Here is a 27,344-nt window from a genome sequence, read left to right as displayed (position 1 = left end):
TAAACTACACCTAACCGAATCAGAGAAAGAAGAACAAACAAAGCCCAAAGTCAGCAGAGGGAGAGAAATAATAAAAATCAGAGCAGAAATAAATGCTATTGAAACAAAAAAGGCAGTAGAAAGGATCAATGAAACAAAGAGCTGGTTCTTTGAGAAAATAAATAAAATTCACAAACCCCTAGCCAGACTTACAAAGAAAAAAAGGGAGAAAGTTCAAATAAACAAATACAGAAATGAAAGAGGAGAAATAACAACAGACTCCGCAGAAATACAACGGATTATAAGAGACTACTACGAAAAATTATATGCCAACAAAATGAATAACCTAGAGGAAATGGATAAATTCTTGGACTCCTACAATCTCCCAAAGCTCACTCAAGAAGAAGCAAACAATTTGAACAGACCAATCACAAGGAAAGAGATTGAAACAGCAATCAAAAACATCCCAAAGAATAAAACCCCAGGACTAGATGGCTTTCCTGGGGAATTCTACCAAACTTTCAGAGAGGATTTAATATCTATCCTTTTCAAGGTATTCCAAAAAATTAGGGAGGATGAAACACTTCCTAACACATTTAATGAGGCCAACATCACGCTGATATCAAAGCCTGACAAGGACACCACGAAAAAAGAGAACTACAGGCCAATATCGCTGATGAACATCGATGCAAAAATTCTAAAGAAAATTCTGGCAACCAGAATTCAGCAATGCATCAAAAGGATCATACATCATGATCAAGTGGGATTCATACCAGGGACACAGGGATGGTTCAACATCCACAAACCAATCAACGTGATACACCACATCAACAAACTGAGGTATAAAAACCACATGATCATCTCAACAGATGCAGAGAAAGCATTTGACAAGATTCAACAGTCATTTATAACAAAAACTCTGAACAAAATGGGCATAGAATGGAACTACCTCAACATAATAAAGGCCATATATGACAAACCCACAGCCAACATCATACTCAATAGGCAAAAACTGAGCGCCATTCCCCTGAAATCAGGAACGGGACAAGGATGCCCTCTATCACCACTCTTATTTAACATATTACTGGAGGTCCTGGTCAGAGCAATCAGGCAAGAAAAAGGAATAAGAGGAATCCAAATAGGGAGGGAGGAATTGAAACTCTTGCTGTTTGCAGATGACATGATCTTATATATAGAAAACCCCAAAGAATCCACTGGAAAACTCTTAGAAGTAATCAATAACTACAGCAAAGTTGCAGGGTATAAAATCAATTTACATAAATCAGTAGCATTTCTATACTCTAATAATGAACTAACAGAAAAAGAACTCAAGACACAATACCATTCACAATCGCTACAAAAAGAATAAAATATCTCCGGGTGAATTTAACTAAGGAAGTGAAAGACCTATACAATGAAAATTACAAGGCCTTTCTGAGAGAATTGGATGATAACATAAGGACATGGAAAGACATTTCATGTACATGGGATTGGAAGAATAAACATAGTTAAAATGTCCGTTCTACCTAAAGCAATTTACAGATTCAATGCTATCCCAATCAGAATCCCAATGACATTCTTTACAGAATTAGAACAAAGAATCCTAAAATTCATATGGGGCAACAAAAGACTCTGAATTGCTAAAGCAATCCTGAGAAAAAAGAACACAGCTGGAGGCATCACAATCCCTGACTTCAAAACATACTACAAAGCTACAGTAATCAAAACAGCATGGTACTGGTACAAAAACAGGTGCACAGATCAATGGAACAGAATTGAAAGCCCAGAAATAAAACCACACATCTATGGACAGCTTATCTTGGACAAAGGAGCTGAGGGGATACAATGGAGAAAAGAAAGTCTTTTCAACAAATGGTGCTGGGAAAACTGGAAAGCCATATGTAAAAGAATGAAAATTGACCATTCTTTCTCACCATTGACCAAAATAAACTCAAAATGGATCAAAGACCTAAAGGAGAGACCTGAAACCATAAGGCTTCTAGAACAAAACGTAGGCAGTACACTCTTTGACATTAGTATTAAAAGTATCTTTTCGGACACCGTCTTCTCAGAGAAGGGAAACAATAGAAAGATTAAACAAATGGGACTTCATCAGACTAAAGAGCTTCCTCAAGGCAAATGAAAATGGGATTGAAACAAAAAAACAACCCACTAACTGGGAAAAAATATTTGCAAGTCATACATCTGACAAAGGCTTAATATCCATAATATATAAAGAACTCACACAACTCAACAACAAAAAATCAAACAACCCAATCAAAAAATGGGCTGGAGACATGAACAGACATTTCTCCAAAGAAGATATACGGATGGCCAATAGGCACGTGAAAAGATGTTCATCATCGCTGATCATCAGGGAAATGCAAATGAAAACTACACTAAGACATCACCTTACACCCATTAGAATGACAAAAATATCTCAAACTAATGGTAACAAATGTTGGCGAGGTTGTGGAGAAAAAGGAACCCTCATACGCTGCTGGTGGGAATGCAAACTGGTGCAGCCACTATGGAAAACAGTATAGAGATTCCTCAAAAAATTAAAAATAAAACTACCATATGACCCAGCTATCCCACTACTGGGTATCTACCCAAAGAGCCTGAAGTCAGCAATTCCAAAAGTCCCATGCACCCCAACGTTTATTGCAGCATTATTTACAATAGCCAAGACATGGAAGCAACCTAAGTGTCCAGCAACAAACGAATGGATAAAGAAGATGTGGTATATATATATACAATGGAATACTACTCAGCCGTAAAACAGAACAAAATCGTCCCATTTGCAACAACATGGATGGACCTTGAGGGAATTATTTTAAGTGAAATAAGCCAGTAAGAGAAGGACAATCTCTGTATGACTCCACTCATATGAGGAATTTAAAAATGTAGACAAGAGAACAGATTAGTGACTACCAGGGGAAAGGGGGGGGTAGGGGTGGGGGTGGGCACAAAGGGAGAAGTGGTGCACCTACAACACGACTGACAAACAATAATGTACAACTGAAATTTCACAAGATTGCAACCTATCATTAACTCAATAAATAAATAAATAAATAAATAAAGTGAGGACATGAACGAACAGGGAGGGCAGGGTTTTGGGAGAACTGTCTGTAGGCATGTCAAAGTCCTTATGAATGATACAAGACTGCTGGCACAGAGAAAATCAGTAAACGAGGTGCTGAAAGTGTTTTTTAAAGCGGGGAGTGACCAGCAAATTAGTAGATGCCGCAATAAGGAAGAGCAGCAGATCATACGCTGCTTCAGACGAGCTGAGGTTTTTCAGGAAGGAGGGGGGAAAGGTGCTCTGGAAGCCACAAATATGAGCAAGAAAGACATGCACCCCACCCCCAGACACAATGGCACATGGTGTCTGAGGAAGAAACCAGCTGCCACTTCAAAGCTGTTCTCAGGCAAAGCGATGTTCTCAGGAGATAGCCACGTTTTGTTTAAGAGTCAAGAGTAGAAGGAATGTTCTGAAGAGAGCTGAAGATACAGGAGATTTCACCGATAACAAACCACAACCACTTCCACACACAATGAATGGATATGTGATATGTAAAGTGATATAAAGGTGTAAAGAATACATCTAAATGAGGTAAATTTCAGAATAGTATATATATTATCATTCTATCTTTGTGAAATAACAACAAACAACTATACCAGATTAATACACACAGGAAATATATCATTAAGGGTTACCTGTAAGAGAGTGAGATCATAGGGAACTTTTGACATTAAATATTTCTGTAAGTCTTAAAATCTTAAAATCTTGTATATAATTCTATAATATTCTGATATTCATAACAAGCAGTAACATTTTTATATTTATCTGTACTTATATAAACAAGTTTAGCTATTTCCAGGGGGAGCAAAATCAGCTAATATAATTCCTATGGTAACAATGTGCCAGGAGGACACAGTGCCTGCTCAGTGAGACAGTAATCGGCAAGAGGAAACCACAGTTAAAACTATATTGTGACTAAGAGTCAAAGCTGAGTAAATTATTAATAACACAAGAATTTCAAGGGCGTGTTCTCCAGTTAAATCACTTTTCTTCCACTTCAATAAACCTGTACTTCTTAGGTTAACTCACTCCAGTGTGCTTACCTAACTTCCACAAGGTCATTTGGTTTATAGCTGGGATGAAGGAAGAACCAAACTTTCTTGACAAAATGATTAATGCTGGGTTCTCTACGAGAACCTCGGACATATACCATCCACTTGTGGGTTGATTGGTCATTTTCTTCTCTCTTATCAGGAGGTATATATCTAGAAGAGAAAAAAAAAAACTTGAATTCTTTTTCCTTCAAAAACCTAACAAAGCAACTCCTACTTAACACAAGATGAAAAATCAATTATGAGAAGAAAATCAGAAAATTCACAAACATATGGAGATTAAACAACATACTACTGAACAACCAATGGGTCAAAGAAATCAAAAGAGAAATAAAAAAATATCCTAAGACAAATGAAAATGGAAATATACCATACCAAAACCTAAAGGATGCAGCAAAAGCAAAAGTTCAAAGAGGGAAGTTTAAGTGATAAATGCCTACATTAAGAAAAAACGTCTCAACCTAATTTCACACCTCAAAGAACTAGAAAAAGAACAAACTAAGCCCAAAGTTAGAAGGAAGGAAATAACAAAGACCAGAGCAGAAATAAATGAAATAGAGACTAAAAAGACAACAGAAAAGATCAATGAAACTAAGAGCTGGTCTTCTGAAAAGATAAACAAAAAAGACAAATCTTTAGTCAGACCTACCAGGAAAAAAAGAGAGAGGACTCAAATAAATTAAATTACAAATGAAAGAGGAGACATTAACAACTGATACCACATAAATAAGAAATTACTATGAATAATTATATGCCAACAAATTGGACAACCCAGAAGAAATTGACCAATTCCTAGAAATATACACACTTCTAAGACTGAATCATGACGAAACAGAAAATCTGAACTGAACAATTACTAGTGAGGAGACTGAATTAGTAATCAAAAACTCCCAACAAAGGAAACTCCAGGACCAGATGGCTACACAGGTAAATCCTACCAAACATTCAAAGAAGAATTCATACTAACCCTTGTCAAACTCTTCCAAAAAAACAGAAGAGGGAACACTTCCAAACTCATTTTACTAAGCCAGCATTACCCTGATACCAAAGCCAGATGAGGACACCACAAGAAAAGAAAATTCTAAGCCAATATCCCTGATGAACATAGATGCAAAAATCCTCAGCAAAATATTTATACACCAAATTCAACAATACATTAAAAGGATGATACACCAAGATCAAGGGGGATTTGTTCCAGGGATGCAAAGATGGTTCAATATCCACAAATCAATCGATATGAATATGATATGTCACATTAACAAAATGAAGGACAAAAATCAAATGATCATCTCAACAGATGCAGAAAATGCATTTGACAAAATTCATTATCTATTTATGATAAAAACTCTCAACAAATTGGGTATAGAGGGAGCACACCTCAACATAATGAAGGTTATATATGACAAGCCCACAGCTAACATCATACTCAACAGTTAAACGCTGAAAACTTTTCCTTTAAGATCAGGAACAAGACAAGGATGTCCACTCTTGCCACTTCTATTCAACACAGTACATAGTCCCAACCAGAGCAATTAAGCAAGAAAAAGAAATAAAGGGCATCCAAATCACAAAGGAAGCAGGAAGAAGGAAGAAGTACAACTGTCTCTACTTGCAAATGACATATTATATATAGAAAACCCTAAAGACTCTGCCCAAAGACTGTTAGATCTAATAAACAAATTCAGTAAAGTTGCAGAACATAAAATCAATATACAAACATCAGTGTATAGTGTATAGTGTTTCTATACACTAACAATGAACTATCAGAAAGCGAAATTAAGAAAATAATCCCATTTAGAATAGCATCAAAAACAATAAAATACTTAGCAACAAATTTAACCAAGGAGGTGAAAGTTCCGTACACTGAAAACTACGAGACGCTGAAAGCTATGAGACACTGATAAATAAAACTGAAGAAGATACAAATAAATGGAAAGATATTCTGTGCTCATGGATTGGGAGAATTAGGAGTTAAAATGTCCATACTACCTAAAACCATCTGTTGAGTCAGCACAATTCCTATTAAAATTCCAAAGGCATTTTTTCACAAAAACAGAAAAAAAATCCTAAAATTCGTATGGAACCATAACAGACCCTGAATAGCCAAAGCAATCTTGAGAAGGAAGAACAAAGCTGGAGGCTTTCAAATTTCCTGATTTCAAATTATATAACAAATTGATAGTAAAACAAAAGTATGGAATAGGCATAAAAACAGACACATAGATCAATGGAACAGAAAAGAGAGCCCAGAAATAAACTCAGGCATATATAATTGACTAATTTATGAAAAAGGAGCTAAGAATATACAATGGGGAAAGGACAGTCTCTTCAATAAATTATATTCGGGGGGACTGGCCCGTGGCCGAGTGGTTAAGTTCGAGCGCTCTGCTTCGGCAGCCCAGGGTTTTGCTGGTTTGCATCCTGGGTGCGGACATGGCACCACTCATCAAGCCATGCTGAGGTGGCATCCCACATGCCACAACTAGAAGGACCCACAACTAAAATATACAACTATACACCAGGGGCTTTGGGGAGAAAAAGGAAAAATAAAATCTTTAAAATAACAATAATAATAATAAAAATAAATAAATGGTATTGGGAAAACTGGACATATGCAAAAGAATGAAACTGGATCCCTATCTACACCATACACAAAAATCAAATCAAAATGGATTAAAGACTTGAATTTACGACGTGAAACCATAAAACTCCTAGAAGAAAACATAGGAGGTAAGCTCCTTGACATGGATCTGGGCAATTACTTTTTGGATCTGACACTAAAAACAAAGGCAACAAAAGCAAAAATAAACCAGTGGGACTACATCAAACGAAAAAGATTTCTGCACAGGAAACCATCAACAAAATGAAAAGGCAACTTATTAAATGGGAAAAAATATTTGTAAATCACATATCCGATAAGGGGTTAATAACCTAAATATATAAATAACCCACAATTTAACAGCAGAAAAACAAATAATCCAACCTTAAAATGGGGAGAGGAACTGAACAGGCATTTTTCCAAAGATGACATACAAATGGCCAACAGGTACATGAAAAGATGCCCAACATCATTAGTCATCAGAGAAATACAAATCAAAACCACGATGAGATATCACCTCACACCTGTTAGAATGGCTATCATCCAAAAGATAAGAGATGATGCCTTGGCGAGGATGTGGAGAAAACGGAACCACTGTGCCGTTGGCGGGAATGTAAATTGGTTGCAGTCATCAGGGAGGTTCTTCAAAAAATTAAAAATAGAACTATCCCATTTCTGTGTATATATGCAAAGAAAATGAAAACAGCAATCTAAGAGACATCTGCACTCCCATGTTCACTCCAGCATTATTTTCAATAGCTAAGATATGGAAACCCAGGTGCTCGTCAATGGATGAATGGACAAAGAAGATGTGATATAGCTATACAATGGACTTTTATTCAGCAATGAGAAGGAAGAAATCTTGCCATTACGATAATATGGATGGAACTTCAGGGCATTATGCTAAGTGAAATAAGCCAAACAGAGAAAGACAAATACCACCTGGTATCACTTATATGTGGAATTTAAGAGTCAAACTCACAGAAACAGAGGTAGAAAAATGGTTTCCCAGGGCTGGGGGGTGGGGGAAATAGCTTGGTAAAAGGTTACAAACTTTCAGCTATACGATGAATAAGGTCTGAGGATCTAATGCGTAATGTGGTAACTACAGTCGACACTGTATTGTATAAAAGAAAGTGGCTAAGAGAGTAGATTGTAAATGTTCTCACCCCCACCTCCCCCAAAAAGATAAATATGTGAGGTGATGATGGATGTGCTAATTAACTAGGGGGAGGAATCCTTTCACAATGTATACATAAATCATCACAATGTCCACCTTAAATATCTCACAATTTTATTTGTCAATTATATCAATAAATCTGAAAAGGAATTTTAAAATTAAAGAAAAAATTCCAGAGGCCAGCCCCTTGGCCAAGTGGTTAAGTTTGTGCGCTCCACTTCGGCAGCCCAGGGTTTCACTGGTTCGGATCCTGGGCGCGGACACCTCACTGCTCATCAAGCCATGCTGAGGCGGCATGCCACATGCCACAACTAGAAGGACCCACAACTAAAAATACACAACTACGTACCGGGGGACTTTGGGGAGAAAAAGAAAAAAGTAAAATCTTAAAAAAATTCCAGCAGTATTTAACAGCTACATCACCAAACCAAACCTAGTGTTTCCAGTTAATCTCTTTTTTAAACATCTTTTTGGTCTAAGGAACACTTCCTAAAGGTTTGTTTTGTTTTCTGATTATCACTATGTAATTAAAAAAAAATCAACCTTGCTTTTCCTGCCAACGGAGTACATGAGGTGGAAATAAACTGCCATATTTTACTCCTGGGTTAGGGAATCTCAGGCCTTCAGGTTGACTTCATTCATTCAGGTTTCACGGTAAGAGAACTTTGGACACTTCTGGTTCCCATTTATTGCTGCCAAGAATGTTGCAATTGGTCTCGTCTTCTAAAACCCCAAACAAGCCGTTCCCTTCTGTCCTGACCACGGTAAAACCAGCATCGTTAGCCCTCTCTTTTGCAGGTTCTGTCTTTATTTCATGAGCCTCCCTTGCTAAATTCTGTTGGAAAATATGGTCATGGCCTTCTACACGTTCATTTCTGCCTGAGGTTATCCTGGGTAATGCACAAGGCTAAGGTGTCTAACCTAGTTCTTCAGAGTGTTCTTGTCCAGTCTTGACCCTTTGCTCTTCATAGATAAGAACCAGCCTGTGAATTTCACAAACCCTGTTGGGATTTTAATCAGAATATCTACACATCAATTTGAGAAGAGAGATCTTTACAATACCGAGCCTTCCTGTCCATGAACATGGTACACTGCTCTGTTTAGTTCTTTTACCAGTCTTTCAATAAAGTTTTTATAAATCTTCATGAAAGGTCAGCATGTCTTTTGTTTGATTTATTATGTTTCTTATTGCTAAAGTAAATATCTTCAAAAAAATGTTTTCTAAGTTTGTGGCTGTCATACAGAAACAACTGACTTCTGTGTATTCATACTGTATTCAATAATCTTGCTAAGCTCTTATTCTAAAACTGTATCAAAAATTGTTGTGTAAACAATCACATCATCTGTTGACAATGATATTTTATTTCTTCTTTTCTAATCCCTACACTTTTTTCTCTTTTGACTACATTAGTATCTCCAAGTACAATACTGAACCCAAGCAGTGATATCAGGCATCTCTTGTCTTCCTCCTGACCCTAAAAAGAACGCTTTTAATAGTTTACCATTGAGTACGATTACGCTGTAGCTTTTTTAAAGATATTCTTTATGAGAGTTAACTAAATTCCCAGTTTGCCATGAGGATTTTTCACAAACAGACGTTGAGTCTTGTTAAATATTTCTGCATCTGGAGGTGATAATATTTATTTCCTTTAATCTGTTAATATGGTTAATTTTATTTATTAATTTTCTAATGTGAATCCAAACTCACTTTTCTTAGTCATCAAGTGTTTTCATTTCTACAATTACTGAATTCAGCTTGCTAATGATTTTGTTCAGTATTTTTGCATCTATATTCATGAGTGTAAATGTTGTGTTAATTTTCTTTTTCTTATAAACTCACTGTCTGGCTTGATTAACAAAGTTAGGCTACCCTCATAATATATCTTGACAAGTGTTAGCTCTTTTTCTCCAGATTTTATATACAACTGGAATTATCAGATTGCTGTAAAGCAATCTAGACCTAGTGGTCTGCTTTGGTTTGGTGACGGGAATGTTTTAAAATAAATAACTAAACTTAGTAGTTCTAAGACTATTCAAGGTTTTCTCTTTCTTGAGTCATTTTGATTAAGCTGTATTTTTCTAAGGATTCTCAATTTCATCTAAATTTTCAAATGTACTGGCATAAAGATGTTCATAGTTTCTTCTCTAATAGTGCAGCATCAGCAATGTTTTTTTCATTTCTAAAATTTGTCCTTTTTTCCTTAATTAATTTCACCAGGTTTGTATATGTTTATTATTTATTCCTCTTATTTTCTTTGCTTTCTCCACTGCACTAATTAAGTGAGATGCTTAATTCATTAATTTCAAGCCTTTCTTCTATTGCAGTCATTTAAGACTATGAATTTCCCTTTAGTGTTATCCTACAAGTTATTATTTAATTCTGAATATTTCAATGTGCTTTTTCCTTGACTTATGAATAGGTTGGAAGTGCTTTGAATTTCCAGACATGCAGAGGTTTTCTAGTTATCCTATTGTCATTCATTTTTAACTTTACTGCACTGTGGTCAGAAGAAAACAGTCTGTATGACACAAGTCCTTTGATACTTGTTGAAACTTGCTTTATGGCTTACTGTGCAGCCCATTTTCATAAATGTCCCCTGTATGCTTAAAAATGTTTCTTTTTCAATTGTGTAGTGTTCTATATGTGTACATTAGATCAAGCTTTGCTGATTCTCTAATCTCTTACATTCATACAGGTATTTTGCTTGATCTAACAAGTTACTGAGAGGTATATAAAATCTCAGTATGGTAGTGCATTTGGGAATTTCTCCTTGTGGTTCTATCAATTTTGGTTTAGAATTTTAAGACTATGCTGTGAAATGCATAGAAGTTTAGAACTTTTCTATCTTCTTGGTGAACAGAACTTTTATCATTATATATCTGTCTTTACCTCTATGAATGCTTTTGGTCCTAAAGTCTATTTTGCCTCATCTTAATATGCTACACTGGTTTTCTTTTGGTTAGTACTGGACAGTTCTACCTTTTTACTCTGTCTACCTTCAATCTTCCTCTATTTACATGTGTCACAGATAAACAACGGAGAGGTGAATTTTAGGTTATTTTATCTAACATTTTTTATCTTTTAACTTGATAGTTAAATCCATATACCTTTTTTACGACTGATTAGATTTAGATTCGTTGTTACTAAATTATTTTATACTATTTGTCTTGTTTTTTCTCTTCTTCTCCACATCCTTCCTCTTATCCCTGCCTGCCTTCTTTTGGAATCAGGGGTTTTGTTTTTCTTTCATTTATTTAATTCCCCACCCTCCCTTACTAGTTTTAAAGTTTAAATCTCTTATGTATACTTTTAGTTGTTATCTTAGCTATTCTGAGTATTCTTAACAAAGTCTCAAGTAAATCAATATTTTACCCTCTCCCAGAAGAAACAAGGACTTCACAACACTAACGCCAATCACTCCCTCTCTGCTTAAAATCCACAGTTAACCAGTATTTTATCTAGTTGGCCTTTAAAAGAACTAAAAAACTAAGAATTAGACATAATGGTTTGAAAATATCAATGATGTTTCTCCCCAATCTTCTCATGGCCTGGTGAGTCTACCAGGATTTCCAATTTCGGGCTTTTCTGGGCTGACCTGTTTTGTACTACACTTAAGACCTCAACTCTAACACTTCACATGGACTATTAGCTGAATGCATGCTAACTCTAAAATAATCTATAAGACAGAAATTAATTGCCTTAATCATATTTTATGTTATTTAATACCGTTACACAGACAATTAAGAATCTCTGTTCTTGTTATCCTGAGATTTTTAATGTACTTCTTTTTTTATCATTAGTGGTCCATTAAATGAGGCTTGGAAGTTTTTTCTCCCCCGTGTGACTTTTTCCCCTCAGTCAATTATTACAATCCCAAATCCAAATTTATTTTCAATAATTATGTGTAATCACAATTTTCATAAATACATCAATTTATTCACCAATTAAATATTTACCAAACACAAAGTACTGTAAGGTAAAAAAACAAACAAAACATACTTCCTATCCTTAAAAGATGCCAGTCTAATTTGAGAAAAATATATGAAAATAGGAAATGACCATATAATATGATAAATATGACCTGAGAGTTTAGAGGAAATATATCTTATAAGGGAAGAGAAAGGCAGACGAGACTTCATGAGGAAATAACATTCTTATGCTATTTGAAGATTTATGATGTCTTTATCCATTCCTAGACACGTGGCAAAAATGATGACACTCCCACAAGACAGCATGAGAGGACAGCCTTTTAGCTTAGAGGAATTCTACCTTCAAGACTTGCTCTGTAAGTCTTGTTATATATTAAGAACATTCCGGTCTGGGCAATTAAATAAACATTTTTAGGGATTAGCTAAGGCACCTAAGGACAGAACTAGGTCAGGAGAAGTCAAGTTTCTCCAAACTTATCCATACTTAATGCTCGATGAAATATACCATTTGTATAAAAGCTCATGTCTTAGAAATTTTTACCAAGCATAATTTTACTCTGTCAAAGATTAGCAGATACACTGAGACAGAGTCTCAAGTCTCTGGACCTTGGTTTACTTTTGAAACAATGAAGAGTCTGGGAAAAAGAATCCCTGCGGCCTCTTCCTACCATAATACTATGATAAGAGTATGCCAGAGTAATAACATAAATGTATGACCAATAATGAGACAATTCAGCTTGATACTCACTTGGACACATTGCCCACTACTATTGTTTTCTTTACAAAAAGTCGTGAAGTCTCATCTCCTGTGAGATCAGCATTCCGCTGCTCTGTTTTATGGGAGCCAGTAATAACAGAAGTGTCCTGAAAAACATCATAATCAATTTTCATTTTCAATTTGGACAATTTTTAATAGGCAGAAACCATAAAATCATACAAGGTAAGAATAGAATAACAGAATTTTTTATTATTACAAAATTTTCTTTCTTTGTGGCATCTCTGAGCATGAAAGAATACTTTTACTGTGATTTTTGCATCAGTTTATATAAAGTTTATACACTATAATTCCACGTGCTTTTTTTAACAGTCATACACATTTGCTTTGTATATACAAATAAGATGTGGAAACTATTATAAGTTACCTCTAAGAAATGGGAATATGGAAGGGTCAATGGAATTTTCTTTTCAACCTTCTGTACCATCAAAAATCTTCAGTGAGAAGTAATATAATGGTTAACTAACAGTTTGACCATGGAAACAGACGGCCAGGGATTAAATCCTGACTTTTCCATTTACTAGATGTGTAACCTTGGATTGTTTTTTTATTTTTTTGAGGAAGATTAGCCCTGAGCTAACTGCTGCCAATCCTCCTCTTTTCGCTGAGGAAGACTGGCCCTGAGCTAACATCCATGCCCATCTTCCTCTACTTTATATGGAGGACGCCTACCACAGTGTGGCGTGCCAAGCAGTGCTGGGATCCGAACCGGTAAACCCCAGGCCGCACAAGCAGAACATGCGCACTTAACCACTGCGCCACCGGGCCAGCCCCAACCTTGGGTTATTACTTAACTTCTTTGTCTCAATTTTCTCATCTATAAAATAAGGATGATAATAGTACCTGTCTCACACGAATGTTTTGTATAGTTCTTAGAAAAGTGCCTGGTATATAGGAAATACTAAATATTTATTACATAAACATGAGCATGTATATTATATAAAAGATGGTAAGTTTCTAAATCCTTTGACCAGTATGACCTAAATTCTTTTTAATTAGAAAAAGAAAAACATGCAGTACTTGCCCAGAAATAATACTGGAAAGAGTCAAGTAACTCCAAACATTAAGAATTCTGATTTTCGGGTGGTGGCATTATGAATGATTTTTCTAATTTTTTTCACTTTTCTGTATTTTACAATTTTCAACAATGAACACATATGAATTAATAATCAGAAAAAAGATTTTAAATTTATTTTTATCAAAAATGAATCAAATCCTTGATGTATGAATACGCGGAAAGCATCCTGGAAAGTTTCTCTATTTGAGAACACATGGCTGAGAAAAATCATTGGTCTCATCCAATAAGGACTCTACAGCCAAACACGATACCAAGAAGTTCAGAACAGCTTGAGATGGGAACTTGAATGACAAACTGGCAGGTTCAAAGAGCAATAAATGGTTTTCAGTTCTATTTATTATTTGTCAAATTTCCTCCATTTATCAAAGCTTCTAGAATATAAAGCTTCACAGAGAAACTTCTGAAGAGCCATTGCTCTTGAGAGAATAAACATGATAGAGTAGAAGGACCTTGGGCAAGGTCACAGCATTGACCTTGAATCCTGAAGGTTTCTTTCATATCTACATAACAGCATGCAGGAACTGAGCCACACACAGGAGCACTGAACTCTAACATCAGAAAGACCTAAGTTTTCCAGTTCTGATATTTCTGAACAAATACAACTTTAACCTCATTGAGACTCTGTTTCCCCATCTCTAAAAGGGAAATAATTAACTTAAATGAGATAATACGTGCATACTTAATAAATACTGGCTCCCTCTTCCTTTGGCTCCCTCCCACCCATGCAACTATACCCTTCCAGTATTTCGGATTGGTCTCTGCTCCATATTGTTTGAGAGTCTTTCCTCTATATCCATATTGCTGTTATTGTCTTTATCAGATAAGAAGTCATTGTGTTGAGATAAAGAATCACTTTCTGAATGATTGGCTGATGGTGTTTCTGATCCCTGATTGGCAGGAGATGATGACCTAGATGGTGATTCCAAAAACTTCTTGATAGCAGGATGATTAAAAACCATTGTATCACATGTCTTTGATCCCTGTAAGAATGAAAGCAAGCAAAACAAACTTTTAGTCAAATCCACCAAAAGTAGGCAAAATTTTGATCTTTCCAAAACCCTTATCTATTTTGGGATCATGCTTAAAATCCTTCAAAATTCCCCCACACCCAGAAAATAAAGTCCAAACGCCTTAAGATGGTCTGACCAACAAAACAAAAACTAGAGAGTGATAAATAATTATGCAAAGGTCCTAACACTAAAAGCTAAAGATGTAAAGTCCTCTGAAGGTAAATGAAAAATAAACATATAGTAATACACAGAAAATAAGATGTAACTTTAAAAAAATAAGTCTCACTTTCCTTTACACAAACATATCAACTGCTCTAAATAAAACATTCCATTGAAAGACATATAAAGATTAAAGAAAGTATATGTAAAATAGCCTCAACATAGGAGTAAAATATAGTAAGGAAAGCTTTAAAATGATTAATACCAATATATAAAGTCTGTCCTCAGTCCAGCCCTGAAGCCTAGGGCATTTTTCTGTATCTTGTTACTTACATACAAAATACAGTGTGTTCTGTTATGATGCGATACACTGTACTTATGTTGCTAAGAAGCCCAGTTTTTAAAAATTGTGCTGTTAAAATAATTGTTTTAGTGAGGAAAAAGGAACCAGAGACTAGTGTTTCAGAGTCAAAGCAACAAAGCTGATGAATTTCAATAATAAAAGTTTTTTAAAAAGCTATAAATGGGGGCCGGCCCCATGGCCGAGGGGTTAAGTTCGTGTGCTCCACTTCGACGGCCCAGGGTTTCACCAGTTGGGATCCTGGGCGCAGACATGGCACCGCTCATCAGGCCATGCTGAGGCGGCATCCCACATGCCACAACTAGAAGAACCCACAACTAAAAATACACAACTATGTACCGGGGAGCTTTGGGGAGAAAAGGGAAAAATAAAATCTTTAAAAAAAAAAAAGCTTTAAAAGATATTTTGGGAACAAGTGGATAAATGTGAATATGGACTGGTTACCATATAACATTAGGAAATCATTCTCTTAGGTGTTGTGATGACATAGAAGAATGTCCTTTAGGAAATATGTGATTAAAGTGTTTAAGAGTAAGGTGTCATGATACCTGGAACTTATTTTCAAATGTTTTAGAGAAAAATAAGATAAAACCAAATAAGGCAAAACATTAAAATTGTTGAAACTGATGATGATGCATAAACAGGTACTTGTTTCAACTTTTCCGTAGCTTTGAAATTTTTCACAAGAAATACGGGGAAAAAAATCAGGGCTTCTTAAATAGGGTACATCTACTGAAAACAGAAATTGCTGTTCATTAGCAGTAAAAGATCAGAGGAAAATCAATCGATCTATAACATACTCCAAAGTTAACCATAATCAAATGAAGAGGAATATGAGAAGTTAGAACAGGGTCTCAGTCACCTTTTACCTGCAAACCACAGCAACAGTGCTAACAATTAGTAGAAGAGGGATTAAGCAAAAAGAAAAAACATTACTTAAGATTACTGACAGAGAGGTATGATTAAAGGATGATGGCTGAACACAGCATAAAGTCTGTGTGCTTCCCCAGGACGGCAGGCTAGGCTTCTTGCATTCTAAAGGTCAACAGGAGAAATGTTTCAAAGGCAGGGATTCCATCTCAACCCCCAGGTCCCCTTCATACAACAAATATGAGTGGCCAGAAATGACTGCATGAGGGAAACTTACCTCAGAAACTTTTAGAAGTCCTGCAGAAGCATAGTAGTTTGCGACAATGCAGGCACGAAGTTTATCCATCATCCTTCTTGCCTCAATCAGTCGCTAAAAACAAGTATTAACTCATTACTTTAAAAAATGGAAATGACAGAAAAGATACACCAACAATTCATAAAAAAAGAAATGCAAATGACCAAAAAAAGTTCAACTTGTCTAATAACCAAAGACAGACAAATAAAAATGACCATTTTCCACCTATCAGATTGGCAAAAGACTTAAAAGAATGACAAAAACCAATGTTTTCAAGAGTTCATAGACATATTAATATGTATATTTCTGTGTCTATATGCATATTTGTTGAGAAATAGCCACAAAGATATGAGCACAAGAGCAAAGAGGAATTATCTTTCAGGATGGTATTTGTTTTTATCCTTTTCTTCAATTTCATATAAAGACACAAAAAGTACATGTCTTTTTTCCAAAAACGAGAAAACTTTTTAAAAGACAAGTAATCCGCTTCAGTGGCCCAGGTTCGTTTCCAGGTCACGGAACCACACCACCTATCTGTCAGTTCCCATGCTGTGGCAGCAGCTCACATGGAAGAACTGGAGGGACTTATACACAACCATGCACTGGGGCTTTGGGGAGGAAAAAAAAGGGAAGATTGGCAACAGATGTTAACTCAGGGTGAATCTTTCCCTGCAAAAAAAAAAAAAATGACAAGCAAAGGGGAAAAACCAACCATGATTCTATCTCAGTAGATTTCTTCAATACATCATGTATAGATTTTTTTCAATAGCTTTGGGTCTTTTAGAAATTTATCATCATTATACCTGGTCAATGACTTCAATTTCATGTTCCTTATTCTTCATTTCAAGTGCAAATTGTTCCTTGATAATAGTCTCGATCTTCTGCACAGCAGCATCTCGAGCTGCACAAAGAACATAAAATAATCCAAGGTTTAATTAATCAGCAGCTGTCTTGATTTAAGTCAGCAAGCAAGAAAAGACACCCAGCAAACAGTAACTCTGAAGAGGAGAAACCTAGTGGCCATCACTTTAACCACAATGATGAAAAGTCAGCACCACTAATACTGGGGCAAATTGACCTCATGTGTTCTCTGACATGATGCAAGAGAAGACTACATTGCTCTGTGGCATTCCTGCCAAAAATGCTGAATTTAACCATGGGGAACATCAGGCAAACCTAAATCAAAGGACATTCTACAAAAGAACTGGCTTATACTTTTCAAATATTAAAGTCAAGAACGACAAAAAAAGTTGAGGAAATCAAAAGAGACTAAAGAGATATGACAACTAAATGCACTCGGTGATCTTGGACTGGATCCTGGAGAGGGGAAAATAGTTATAAAATACAACACTGGGACAACAGTAAAACCTGAATATGGACCACAGATTCGATAATGTAATGTATAAATGTTAACATTTCCTGGTTTTGATATATGGTTGCATAAGAGAATGTCCTTAAGACATATACAAAAGTGTTCACAGGTGTCCAATTTATTTTCTGATGATTTAGAAAGAATGACGTGCATATATATCTGTATACATACACACATTTGTCTATGTTGTGTGTGTGTAGGTGTGTGTTTGGGGGTGGGGGAGAAGAATGATAAACTAAATGATGCAAAATGCAAACAACTGGTGAATTAATCTGGATAAAAGACATATGGGTACTCCTTGCAATTTCTCTGTTTGAAATTTTATCAAAATAAAATTACCAAAAAAGAAAAAACACTCGTGAAAGTTCTGAGAGAAATATTTGGTGATCTTTGAAAAACAACAGCCCCAAGGAGAAAGAAAGTAGAGAGCTAGCTAAAGGGAGAGGTAGTCTGTGACACTAGAGCAGTTCATAACAAGGCAGAAGTTTCATTCTGTAGAGAAGGATCTAGCAAGCAATTCAGTAGTTTCTGATCACAACCACTCGAAGGAATGAGCAAAGAAAGAATTCATAAGGAAAGAAAATGCCTCTGAAGATAATAAAACTGAGATGACGACTACTCAAAGTAACATGCAAGTCAAAGAGTAAAAACAGCGGAATATGAAATGTAGCTTGATACAAGAGAATAAAAAAAAGAGCTGAGTGACTGCTTGAAAAACCTGGGATTTTGCAAAATGATTCTGTGTTTGTAATATGAAAAAATCGCCATGCATACTTCGGAGTATATGAAAAGCTGCACAAAAAAATGGACCCTTTGATCACCCATGCCATTTTCTCCCCATAAAATATGCCGTTAGATTGGCAATTTAAAACTAGTAATAATATAAGCATTCTTGTGGATATGTGTGCACAAAGGCAAATGACTGATTTCTCTCATATTTGAGGAAAAGAATATTTTCTAATATTATTGTATTTATCCTTGCATATATAAACCTTGTAACAGAAATCAGCAGACACTCTTACAGGAGGCTGAAAGCCAGAAACTGTGATCACTAAAGGCTATTTATAATAACCTCCTCAGAAAGAAACACTTCTAAATTATCTCTTTCATGCAATAAGTAAAAACAAAAACAAAACAACAAACAAAATAAAACAACATAAGCAAAGGAAAGCATCCCACCAAATCTACATTGAGAAAAGTTCTGAAAAATAAAAATACAGTTTGGGATTAAGTAGAGTATGGACACCAAAAGGAAGAAGAGCAAACTGTCATTTAGTAACAAAAACTATCCCTTCTTACACTGAGTATTTGGGAACTGATACTAGATTTAAACTGAAATTACCATGTTTACTAAAATAATCAGTTTTCTCTATTCTTATTTTTATTTTAAAAGAAAAGTTATGTCATGTGATACATTTGAATAATGGATTTAAGTTTCAGGATACTTTCACATTTATTTGGCTTATTAGTGAAACATTTCCTTGTGAATAAAATTACAACTGAATGGAGGGGAAAAGCTGTAGTTAAATGCTTTCATTATTTGGAATTGGATTTGATAATTCTCTGTCCACAAACACTTTTAGGGGTACATATGACTTGATTCCACTTACAGTCAGGAATTTTCCTCACCACTTAAATTCCAGGGGTCCTAATCTTTGAGGAGCTGTAATACCTTATCCATGATTATGATGACTTCTTTACCCAGCTATACATATTAACTTAGGTAAATTTATTATTTAAAAAAACAGTAATAAATTTCAGCAATGTCTTTTAAAAACTCAAATTTAGCAACTTTTTTTGAGATAGCTTAAAACATTATGCGTAACTACAAGACATAGTTGATGATTTGCTAATTATATGATCTTGGGCCTTTGAGCCTTAACTTAACCACAAGCAGGAGTTAAACTACATTAATGTTTCCCAAATTTCCATCATTCATATACCACCTTCAAGATACCTACAACATCTGAGTACCATGAAAAACATCTAATTAACACAATTAAATAATACTTAAAAATAATTTTAGCCTCATCCTAAGCAACAGTAGTCATGAAACTGTTAGTCTGATAAGACCATCATCTTTTTCATAGACACTAAAATAACACATAACTACTAAAGTAAAAAACCTTAATCCATGTACCACCTGTAATCATCTCACATGATACCACACGGTAGTATACATAAGACTTTATGATCATATCTAACCTACAATGATAGCTAAACTTACATCCTGTCTCATTGTTAATGCTTTCACTGTCTACCTGATTGTGTCCTGCCTTTTATGCTGCACATAGTGTCTTACTTAAACAGAACACTTAATTAATCCCTCTCACAAATCTCTTCAAATTATGCACAACAATGGAAATGCATTTCATTTTAGTTCCTATAAATCTCATAGGGAGGCATACGTCAACAAAGAAATGACTTCCTAAGGCAGGCGAATTTCTACCTGAATTCTCAATTGCTTTATGCCGCTTATTCGGAAGGGCCACAGACACATCCTCATAATCAGGGTCAGTTTCTTTGATTGTTCGCTTGATTCCAGACATGATGACATTCGTTCTTCACTGTGAAGCAATCATAAATAAATTCATTAACAACACTGCTTGAAACTAGTACTTATAAACATATGTGTACACACAAAGGGAATAAATATTACATAATACTGATACTTGTAAGTCTCGTGTAAATATGCATACATCCCTTTTAAAGCCAAAAGCATAACTAATGACCAAAGTTTACTGGGGGAAAAAAATCATCATCTGTTACAAGGCATAGATTTCCCTTTCAAGAGAAAATCCTTTAACAAGGCCGCATATTGTTCAGACTTTTCAAAAGGAGCCAGGCTTTCATGGAAGGGCCCTCATAAGGAAAGGAAAGAAACCAGACTTCGATGAGAGCACGGTAAGCCCACACGGTACCTTGGAATTCATAATGCATCCAAGCATATTACAAAATATCAGCAATACAGCTTAGGTCTCAATAAATAATTTATCATATAAATTCTCTCTGGTACTTACACAGTGTCTGCTACATAACAGGTACTCGACAAACATTATTGTTACTGATCATTTAACACTACTCAGGAAAAACATAAACAGGGCTGGCCCTGTGGCCGAGTGGTTACGTTTGCATACTCTGCTTTGGCAGCCCAGGGTTTTGCCGGTTCAGATCCTGGGCATGGACCTAGCACAGCTCATGAGGCCATGCTGAGGGGGCACCCCACATGCCACAACTAGAAGGACTCACAACTAAAAATATACAACTATGTACCGGGGGGCTTTGGGAAGAAGAAGGAAACAAACTCTTTAAAAAAAAATAATAAACCACAAACAGTATAGACTCATATTAAACTAGTGAAATACGGTAAACAAGTATTAGGTATAAAAGTCTTTGAATAAAACAATCCCATAAATTCTCTAGATCTGCATTGTCCCAACACATTAGCCACTAGCCATTTGTGGCTATTTAAAGTTAATTAAAATTAAATAAAATTTAAAATTCAGTTCCTTTTTTCCACATTTCAATTTTTCACATTTCAGAACTAGCCACAATTCAAGTACTCAACAGCCATCAGTGGCTAGTAGCTACTATAGTGGACAGTGCAAATACAGAACATGTACATCACTGCAAAAAGTTCTACTAGACTCTACCCTTCTCACAAATTGTGTTTCATTGAGCACTTACTTATTTTTCATGAGTCAGTTTAGGAAATACTGTCCAGACCAGCACTGTTCAAAAGAAATCTTAAAATTTTCTATCACATTAGAAAAAGAAATGGGTGAAGTTAATTTTAATAACATTTTATTTAACTAATGTATGTAAAATATTATTATTCCAACAATGTAATCAATATAAACAATTTAGCAATAAGACATTTTACATTCTTATCTTTGTCCTAAGTCTTTAAAATTGGTGTCTACTTCACACTTGGAGTACATCTCGATTTGGACTAGCCACGTTTCAAAGGCTCAATCACCACCTGTGGCTAGTGGTTCCCTCACTGGGCAGCGAGGGTCTACTGACAGATAAGAAAAAAGGTCCAGGGTGGTTAGGTAAGCTGCCCCTTAGCACATTAATCTACGACACAGAAAAGACAAGAAGAGCTCCCTGATTTCCAAACCTCTGCTCCACCACTAACGGAGATTACCTAACCAAAGGCAAAAATACACAATACATATCTATTGAGGTAATAAAAAGTTTTAAAATAAAATTAATGAAAACCTCAACTCAAAAATATTTGTCTTTATTCACTCAATGTTAAAAGTGAAATAATTTAAAAGTCTCTCAGCTCTTGGTCCAGTTCTTTCACCCATCTCAGACAGACTCACTTGACTCAGCTGGGAGAGACTCACTGCGTAATGATATAGATGCAAATCCTGGATCAAAGAGAACACTTTTCCTGTAACTGTTATCTTGTGTAATATTCCTAAGCTTAAAAATGTTCTAAAAACCCCTGGCATTACAAAAATCTCGAATTAAACCATTTAAGTTTGTTCACAATCATTAACACCTGCTGTAATTTAGAACAAAAAAAGAGTCTTTATTTTTGGAGAGGCGCTGAATTCAACTGTTATCTTCTGTCTTTAAAGCGTATAAAAAGTGAGAGTAGGGGGCTGGCCGGGTTGCATAGTGGTTAAGTTCGCGCGCTCTGCTTCAGCGGCCCAGGGTTCACTGGTTCGGATCCCATGTGCAGACCTGCACACCACTCATCAAGCCATGCCTTGTTGGCGTCCCACACACAAAATAGAGGAAGACTGGCACAGATGTTAGCTCAGTGACAATCTTCCTCAAGCAAAAAGAGGAAGATTGGCAGCAGATGTTAGCTCAAGGCCAATCTTCCTCACAAAAACAAAACAAAAAAGTGAGGAAAGTCTTATTCTTTTAGCCTTCTCCATTTGGTCTGCAACTAGTTTTAGACAACCTGTGAAAGTCTTGGGCACTTATATAAACAATATATTCTTAAAAGTCAATAACCCTCATTCCTTTTTCCTTAATGCAGATAGCAAAAAAACCCACTTCCTACCCTTAGAGAAACCTAGACTCAGAGGCAGCTACATCCCAGCAGCCCTCCAAATGTGTTCCTGCACCACACCCTTTTCCTCAGTGACCACCGTCTTTACAATTTGCCAAGAGTCTTAGGGGATTATCTGTAACATGAGTGACTCCAGCATCATTTTCACTCCTCCATTCCATCGACTTCATAATCTGCATATTCTCCTCCCACCCCCAAGTAATCTCAAGAATAACAGTGGCTCGTCCCCAGAAAGGCTGGGGACCCCTGAAGAAAATAGGATTTTATTTTACCCTCACTTAAAGGATGAAGCGAAACTCTCTTTTGACTTTTGCTCTCAAACTAGGGGACTAGAATTTGGTGGTGAAGGGGGGTGGGGTGGGTGGGGAAGAAACCACCAATGAGTTAACATGTACTGCCAAGGTATTTCATATTTCATGCAGCCCTGTAATAAAGCCTTTCCTGTCATCTTTGGGCATAGACTTGAGCTTCCAATAAACATGTTTAGGAAGATTTAGGTCTGTATACACATGGCACATTCAAGTATATGCTAGCTACGGCAAGGCACATCTGCGGAGGCATGCTCTCATCATGATGTAATAAGTGAGCGGATGGAATGTGTAACCAAGGACCCACGGTAATACTGAGTTTTGGATTCTTCTTGTCTGACTTGAGATTTATGAAGAGGAAATGTGAGCAGTTGCTAGACACTGTCAGATTCAATTCTGAAACAAAATGTCCCACTAATCCTCTTTAGGTTTTCAAGCATATGAATCAGAGGAAATTGAAAAGAATACTGAGATGGTCATGTGAACTGTTTAAGAAATCTGTTTCTGTTTATAATTTACGTCTGTGAGATTTTCTCCTTACCATGGGACCAAATCCAAATACAGAAATACATGCAATGCTGATTCCTCCAATTTAAAATTTTCTCATTGAAACCACCTCATTGTAAAAAGTAAATGTGTCAATTTAAATTCAGAAAATACATGGTCTTTTTCCCATGCATGATGTAAGAAAGCAAAACTACCCTGTATCACACCCACTCAAATAATATAAACAAGTGAGTTTTTGACAAAGGTTAAAGATAAAAACAAAACGAAACCTTTTAAAGTTCTATACTTTGAAATAGACCCCAAGAGAAAAATATTTTTAAAAGAAATTGCATAGTGAAAAACGCAAAAATTATGTAATACAGTCACTAGAAATTCTTAGTAAAAGGTATTAATTCTCATGTCACAGAAGACACAGAACCCGTAGAACCTAATCCTAGAACTCTGCACATCTTACAAGATGTGATCAATTCTTGGGGGAAGGAGTAAAATCTGATATATGATATTTGAAAAATCTGCCATGTACCATGTGAGGTATCTTCTCAACATAAAATTCTACGATCATCATGGCATTTGAATTCATTAGGACCACTGAACTTTGTGCTCTCACTCAAGACAAGTGCTCCCACCTGATTTAAAAGGGTAGCCAGGGAGGAGCAGTGCATCCTTTTCCACCTGCTTCCATACAGACAGATGTTCCTAAGATGTTAAAATGATTTTATAATTCTTTGGCCCTGTCCTTTTTATATGCTTCACTTCAAACAAAATAACTTATCCTTTGTAAACAAAACAACCAGTTTTCCTTTATTAAATATCTGGAGAGAATCTACAATCCATTCCCCTGTTTTAGACAAAGAGACATTTTTAAAAAGTCTACAAAAACCAAGAGGAGAACAGATAAACAAATTGAGGTATACCCAATGAACTCCTGATCTAAGTAACAACAGGGGTGAATCTCAAAATCATTACAGTAAGTAAAAGAAGCCAGACACAAAAGAGTACACACTGAACGATTCCATTTATATGAAGTTCTAGAACAGACAAATTAATCTTTGGTGAAACACATGAGAACAGTAGTTAGGGTTCTGGTAGTGGCGACTGATTGGGAAGAGGAATGAAGGATCTTTCTGGGGTGATAGAAATATTTTATAGTTTAACAAGGGTGTGGGTTACATGGGCACATGCAATTGTGAAAACTCATCCAACTGTACACTTAAAATTTGTGTATTTCACTGTTTGTAAATTATCCTTCAATTTAGAAAAGCACTATAAAAATATTTATCTGATCACATCATCCCTGCTTGAAATCTTCCAATGGCTTCTCACAACACTTGGAATAAAATCACACTCCTTAACATGACCCACAAGGTCTTAAATGAATTGGACCCCACCTCCCTTTCCATCCTTAATCATTAAGATCCAGACAAAATGGTTTTTTTTCAGTACCTCAAATACACCTCAACCTTTCCTTAGGGTTTTTGGACTGATGGTTCCTTCTGCCTGGAATGCTCTTCCCCCAGGTTAGCTTTCCCAGAACCCAGCTCAAATGCCCACCTTATCATAGAAGGCCTTCCCTGATCATACTATCCAACACAGCTCTCTCCATTTCTCCCTCCAAATTTCCTGGGAGGTCTCAATAAATTGTTTGCTGAAGAAATAAAACAAGAAATAAATGAAATACATGCCAAAATATAAATAATCACAGGGAACATAACTACTAGCTTACACTAGCTTTCATCATTCTCTCCATAATACCTACAAATCTATTTGTTAACACTGCTATATCTTCAAAGGCACTATAGCTAAATGTCCAAAACACAAGGATGTGCAAAATTAACATACACAGATACATTCAAACAAAAAGATAGCAGGGATGGCAAGATTAATAACAGACAATAATTTAAGGCAAAAAACATCTAACATAGTAAAGATTATGTTACTATTTAAAGACACAATCAAAAACATATGTTATAAATTATACACCAAATGACACAGTGTCGAAATGCACAAAACAAATCAGGAATACAAGGAGAACTTAAGAAAATCCCACAGCAGGAGAATTTGAACACATCTCTCAGAAATTTAAAAGATCAAGAAGATGAGATAAAAATACAGATGATATAGATAAAGCCAGATTTAACACATACATATAACTCTGAACCCAACAAAGAACAATGCATTTGAAATATCTATAAAAACTCACTAATATTAAATTATATAATAGGATATGAAGAAAGTTTCAACTATTGCAAAACGTGGAAATGTTATAAGCCATGTTCTCCGATCCTAATAAAAATATGAAATTATTAACAAAAAATCTCTGATATGGAAAATAAGATACTCTTCTAAATAACTTATGGCTCACAGAGGAAATTAAAATAACACACTATTTCAAAATTAACACCAGTAAGGGCAGAATATATCTAGACCTATGGAGATGGAGTCAAAGGCATCCTCAGAAGAAAATGGACCAGTTTTCATTTGTGAATACAAATACAAATCCAATCCAGCAGGGTATTAAAAGAACAGTGCATCATAACTAGAAGGTTTTACTGCCAGTAATAAAGTGTTGAGGAGATCCAGAAGCAAGGTGATGTGTACTGCACATGCCTAAAGTTGGACCTTTAGGAATATATTAATGCAAGCGACTTTCAGTCATCCAAATAGAAATGATCCATTTCATCAATCATGTTTTGCAAATTAAAAATAGCATCAGCTTTTACCCCAACAACATCCACAGTTCCCAGACTGCTCAATGTGTACTCTAAGAATCTACACCCATTTTAATATTATACTGAGAAAAACCATTAAGGCATATAGAAGTCCTAGCAAAAGAATCAAAATATATATATTTCAATGTTAATTGAAATTTTTTCCTCTATTTGAAAATTACTCATAGAACTAACATCTGCCACTGATAGAGATAACTGAAAATATATACAGCTAATTTTCTCCCCAAAGTTACGCTTATTTTTCACAACACAAGTAATCTGAAGTAACTTATAGGAAAGACTCAGATCAAGGAAAATCTAAAAGGGAGAAGAGAAGATTCTGCTCTGATTTTCACTGGAGTTTATACTGAGAAAAACTCTATCCTAATTATTCTAAGCCAGGTCTTATAGACAAAACCATTTGAATATGCTCTCATTTGTTGACCAACATTATCACAGTTTCTTCAACTCATCTGGGATAAGAAATAGATATTTTAAGTAAATATAATCACAACTTTACACTGGACCAGAATGGTGGGAAACTGACCAAGGTCGGTCATTAGCATCAAACTATGTGGGCCATTCAGTTGACCTGTGCCATCCCCAATATCACTGTAAAGAGCTAAGCAAAATGGAACAGCCAGACAGCTGAGTTCAAAAAACTTTTTTCATTATTTAAGTATTATATATTTCCAGGTCAAAAACACCTACTTTCCTATTATAAATAAAATAGCTTAAGATCATACAAGTTTCTATATAAGGTCCATTCAGGCCAGCACTCGGTCTCTGATCTTGCAAAGCAATACGAAAAGAGTTTAGGATGAAACAGTATTTTATATTACGCATGCCACTGTTTCTGTCCATTGGTGCACCTGGAGAGCCTAGGGAAGATCTACCCTTCCCTTCAACATACTTTTTCTGGACAGAGTGAGCCACATGGGATGTTTAAGGATTTTGAAATATTGAAGCTAAAATTCTTCTCAAGTTGACAGAAAGAAGCGAGGCCATATAACCTTCCAGTGACTTCCTTGGAGCCACTTT

At 35.7% G+C, this 27,344-nt stretch overlaps 1 protein-coding gene across 21 annotated transcripts in view; it reads right to left on the bottom strand.

Annotated features, from left to right (window-relative positions):
• The window catches only part of YEATS2 (YEATS domain containing 2), a 100,526-nt gene that overhangs the window by 62,395 nt on the left and 10,787 nt on the right, over positions 1-27,344 (bottom strand). For 18 of the 21 annotated variants that reach the window (XR_011529106.1, XR_011529104.1, XR_011529107.1 and 15 more), the window contains exons 2-7: positions 20,195-20,312; positions 17,177-17,274; positions 16,356-16,448; positions 14,413-14,658; positions 12,574-12,689; positions 4,108-4,269 (exon numbers count right to left, since the gene is read on the bottom strand). Coding sequence is in view for 16 of the 21 variants with exons in the window: in XM_070582425.1 (XP_070438526.1) it covers positions 4,108-4,269; positions 12,574-12,689; positions 14,413-14,658; positions 16,356-16,448; positions 17,177-17,274; positions 20,195-20,294 (815 nt within the window). In the remaining 5 variants the exon portion in view is untranslated. Of the gene's footprint in view, positions 1-4,107; positions 4,270-12,573; positions 12,690-14,412; positions 14,659-16,355; positions 16,449-17,176; positions 17,275-20,194; positions 20,313-25,146; positions 25,236-27,344 lie in introns of those variants that run through there. The other 3 variants (XM_070582427.1, XM_070582430.1, XM_070582439.1) reach the window with 1 other exon arrangement.

This window comes from Equus przewalskii, chromosome 18 (genome assembly GCF_037783145.1).
Source record: "Equus przewalskii isolate Varuska chromosome 18, EquPr2, whole genome shotgun sequence".
Classification (NCBI taxonomy): Eukaryota; Metazoa; Chordata; class Mammalia; order Perissodactyla; family Equidae; genus Equus; species Equus przewalskii.
This window is presented reverse-complemented; position numbering and strand designations above follow the sequence as displayed.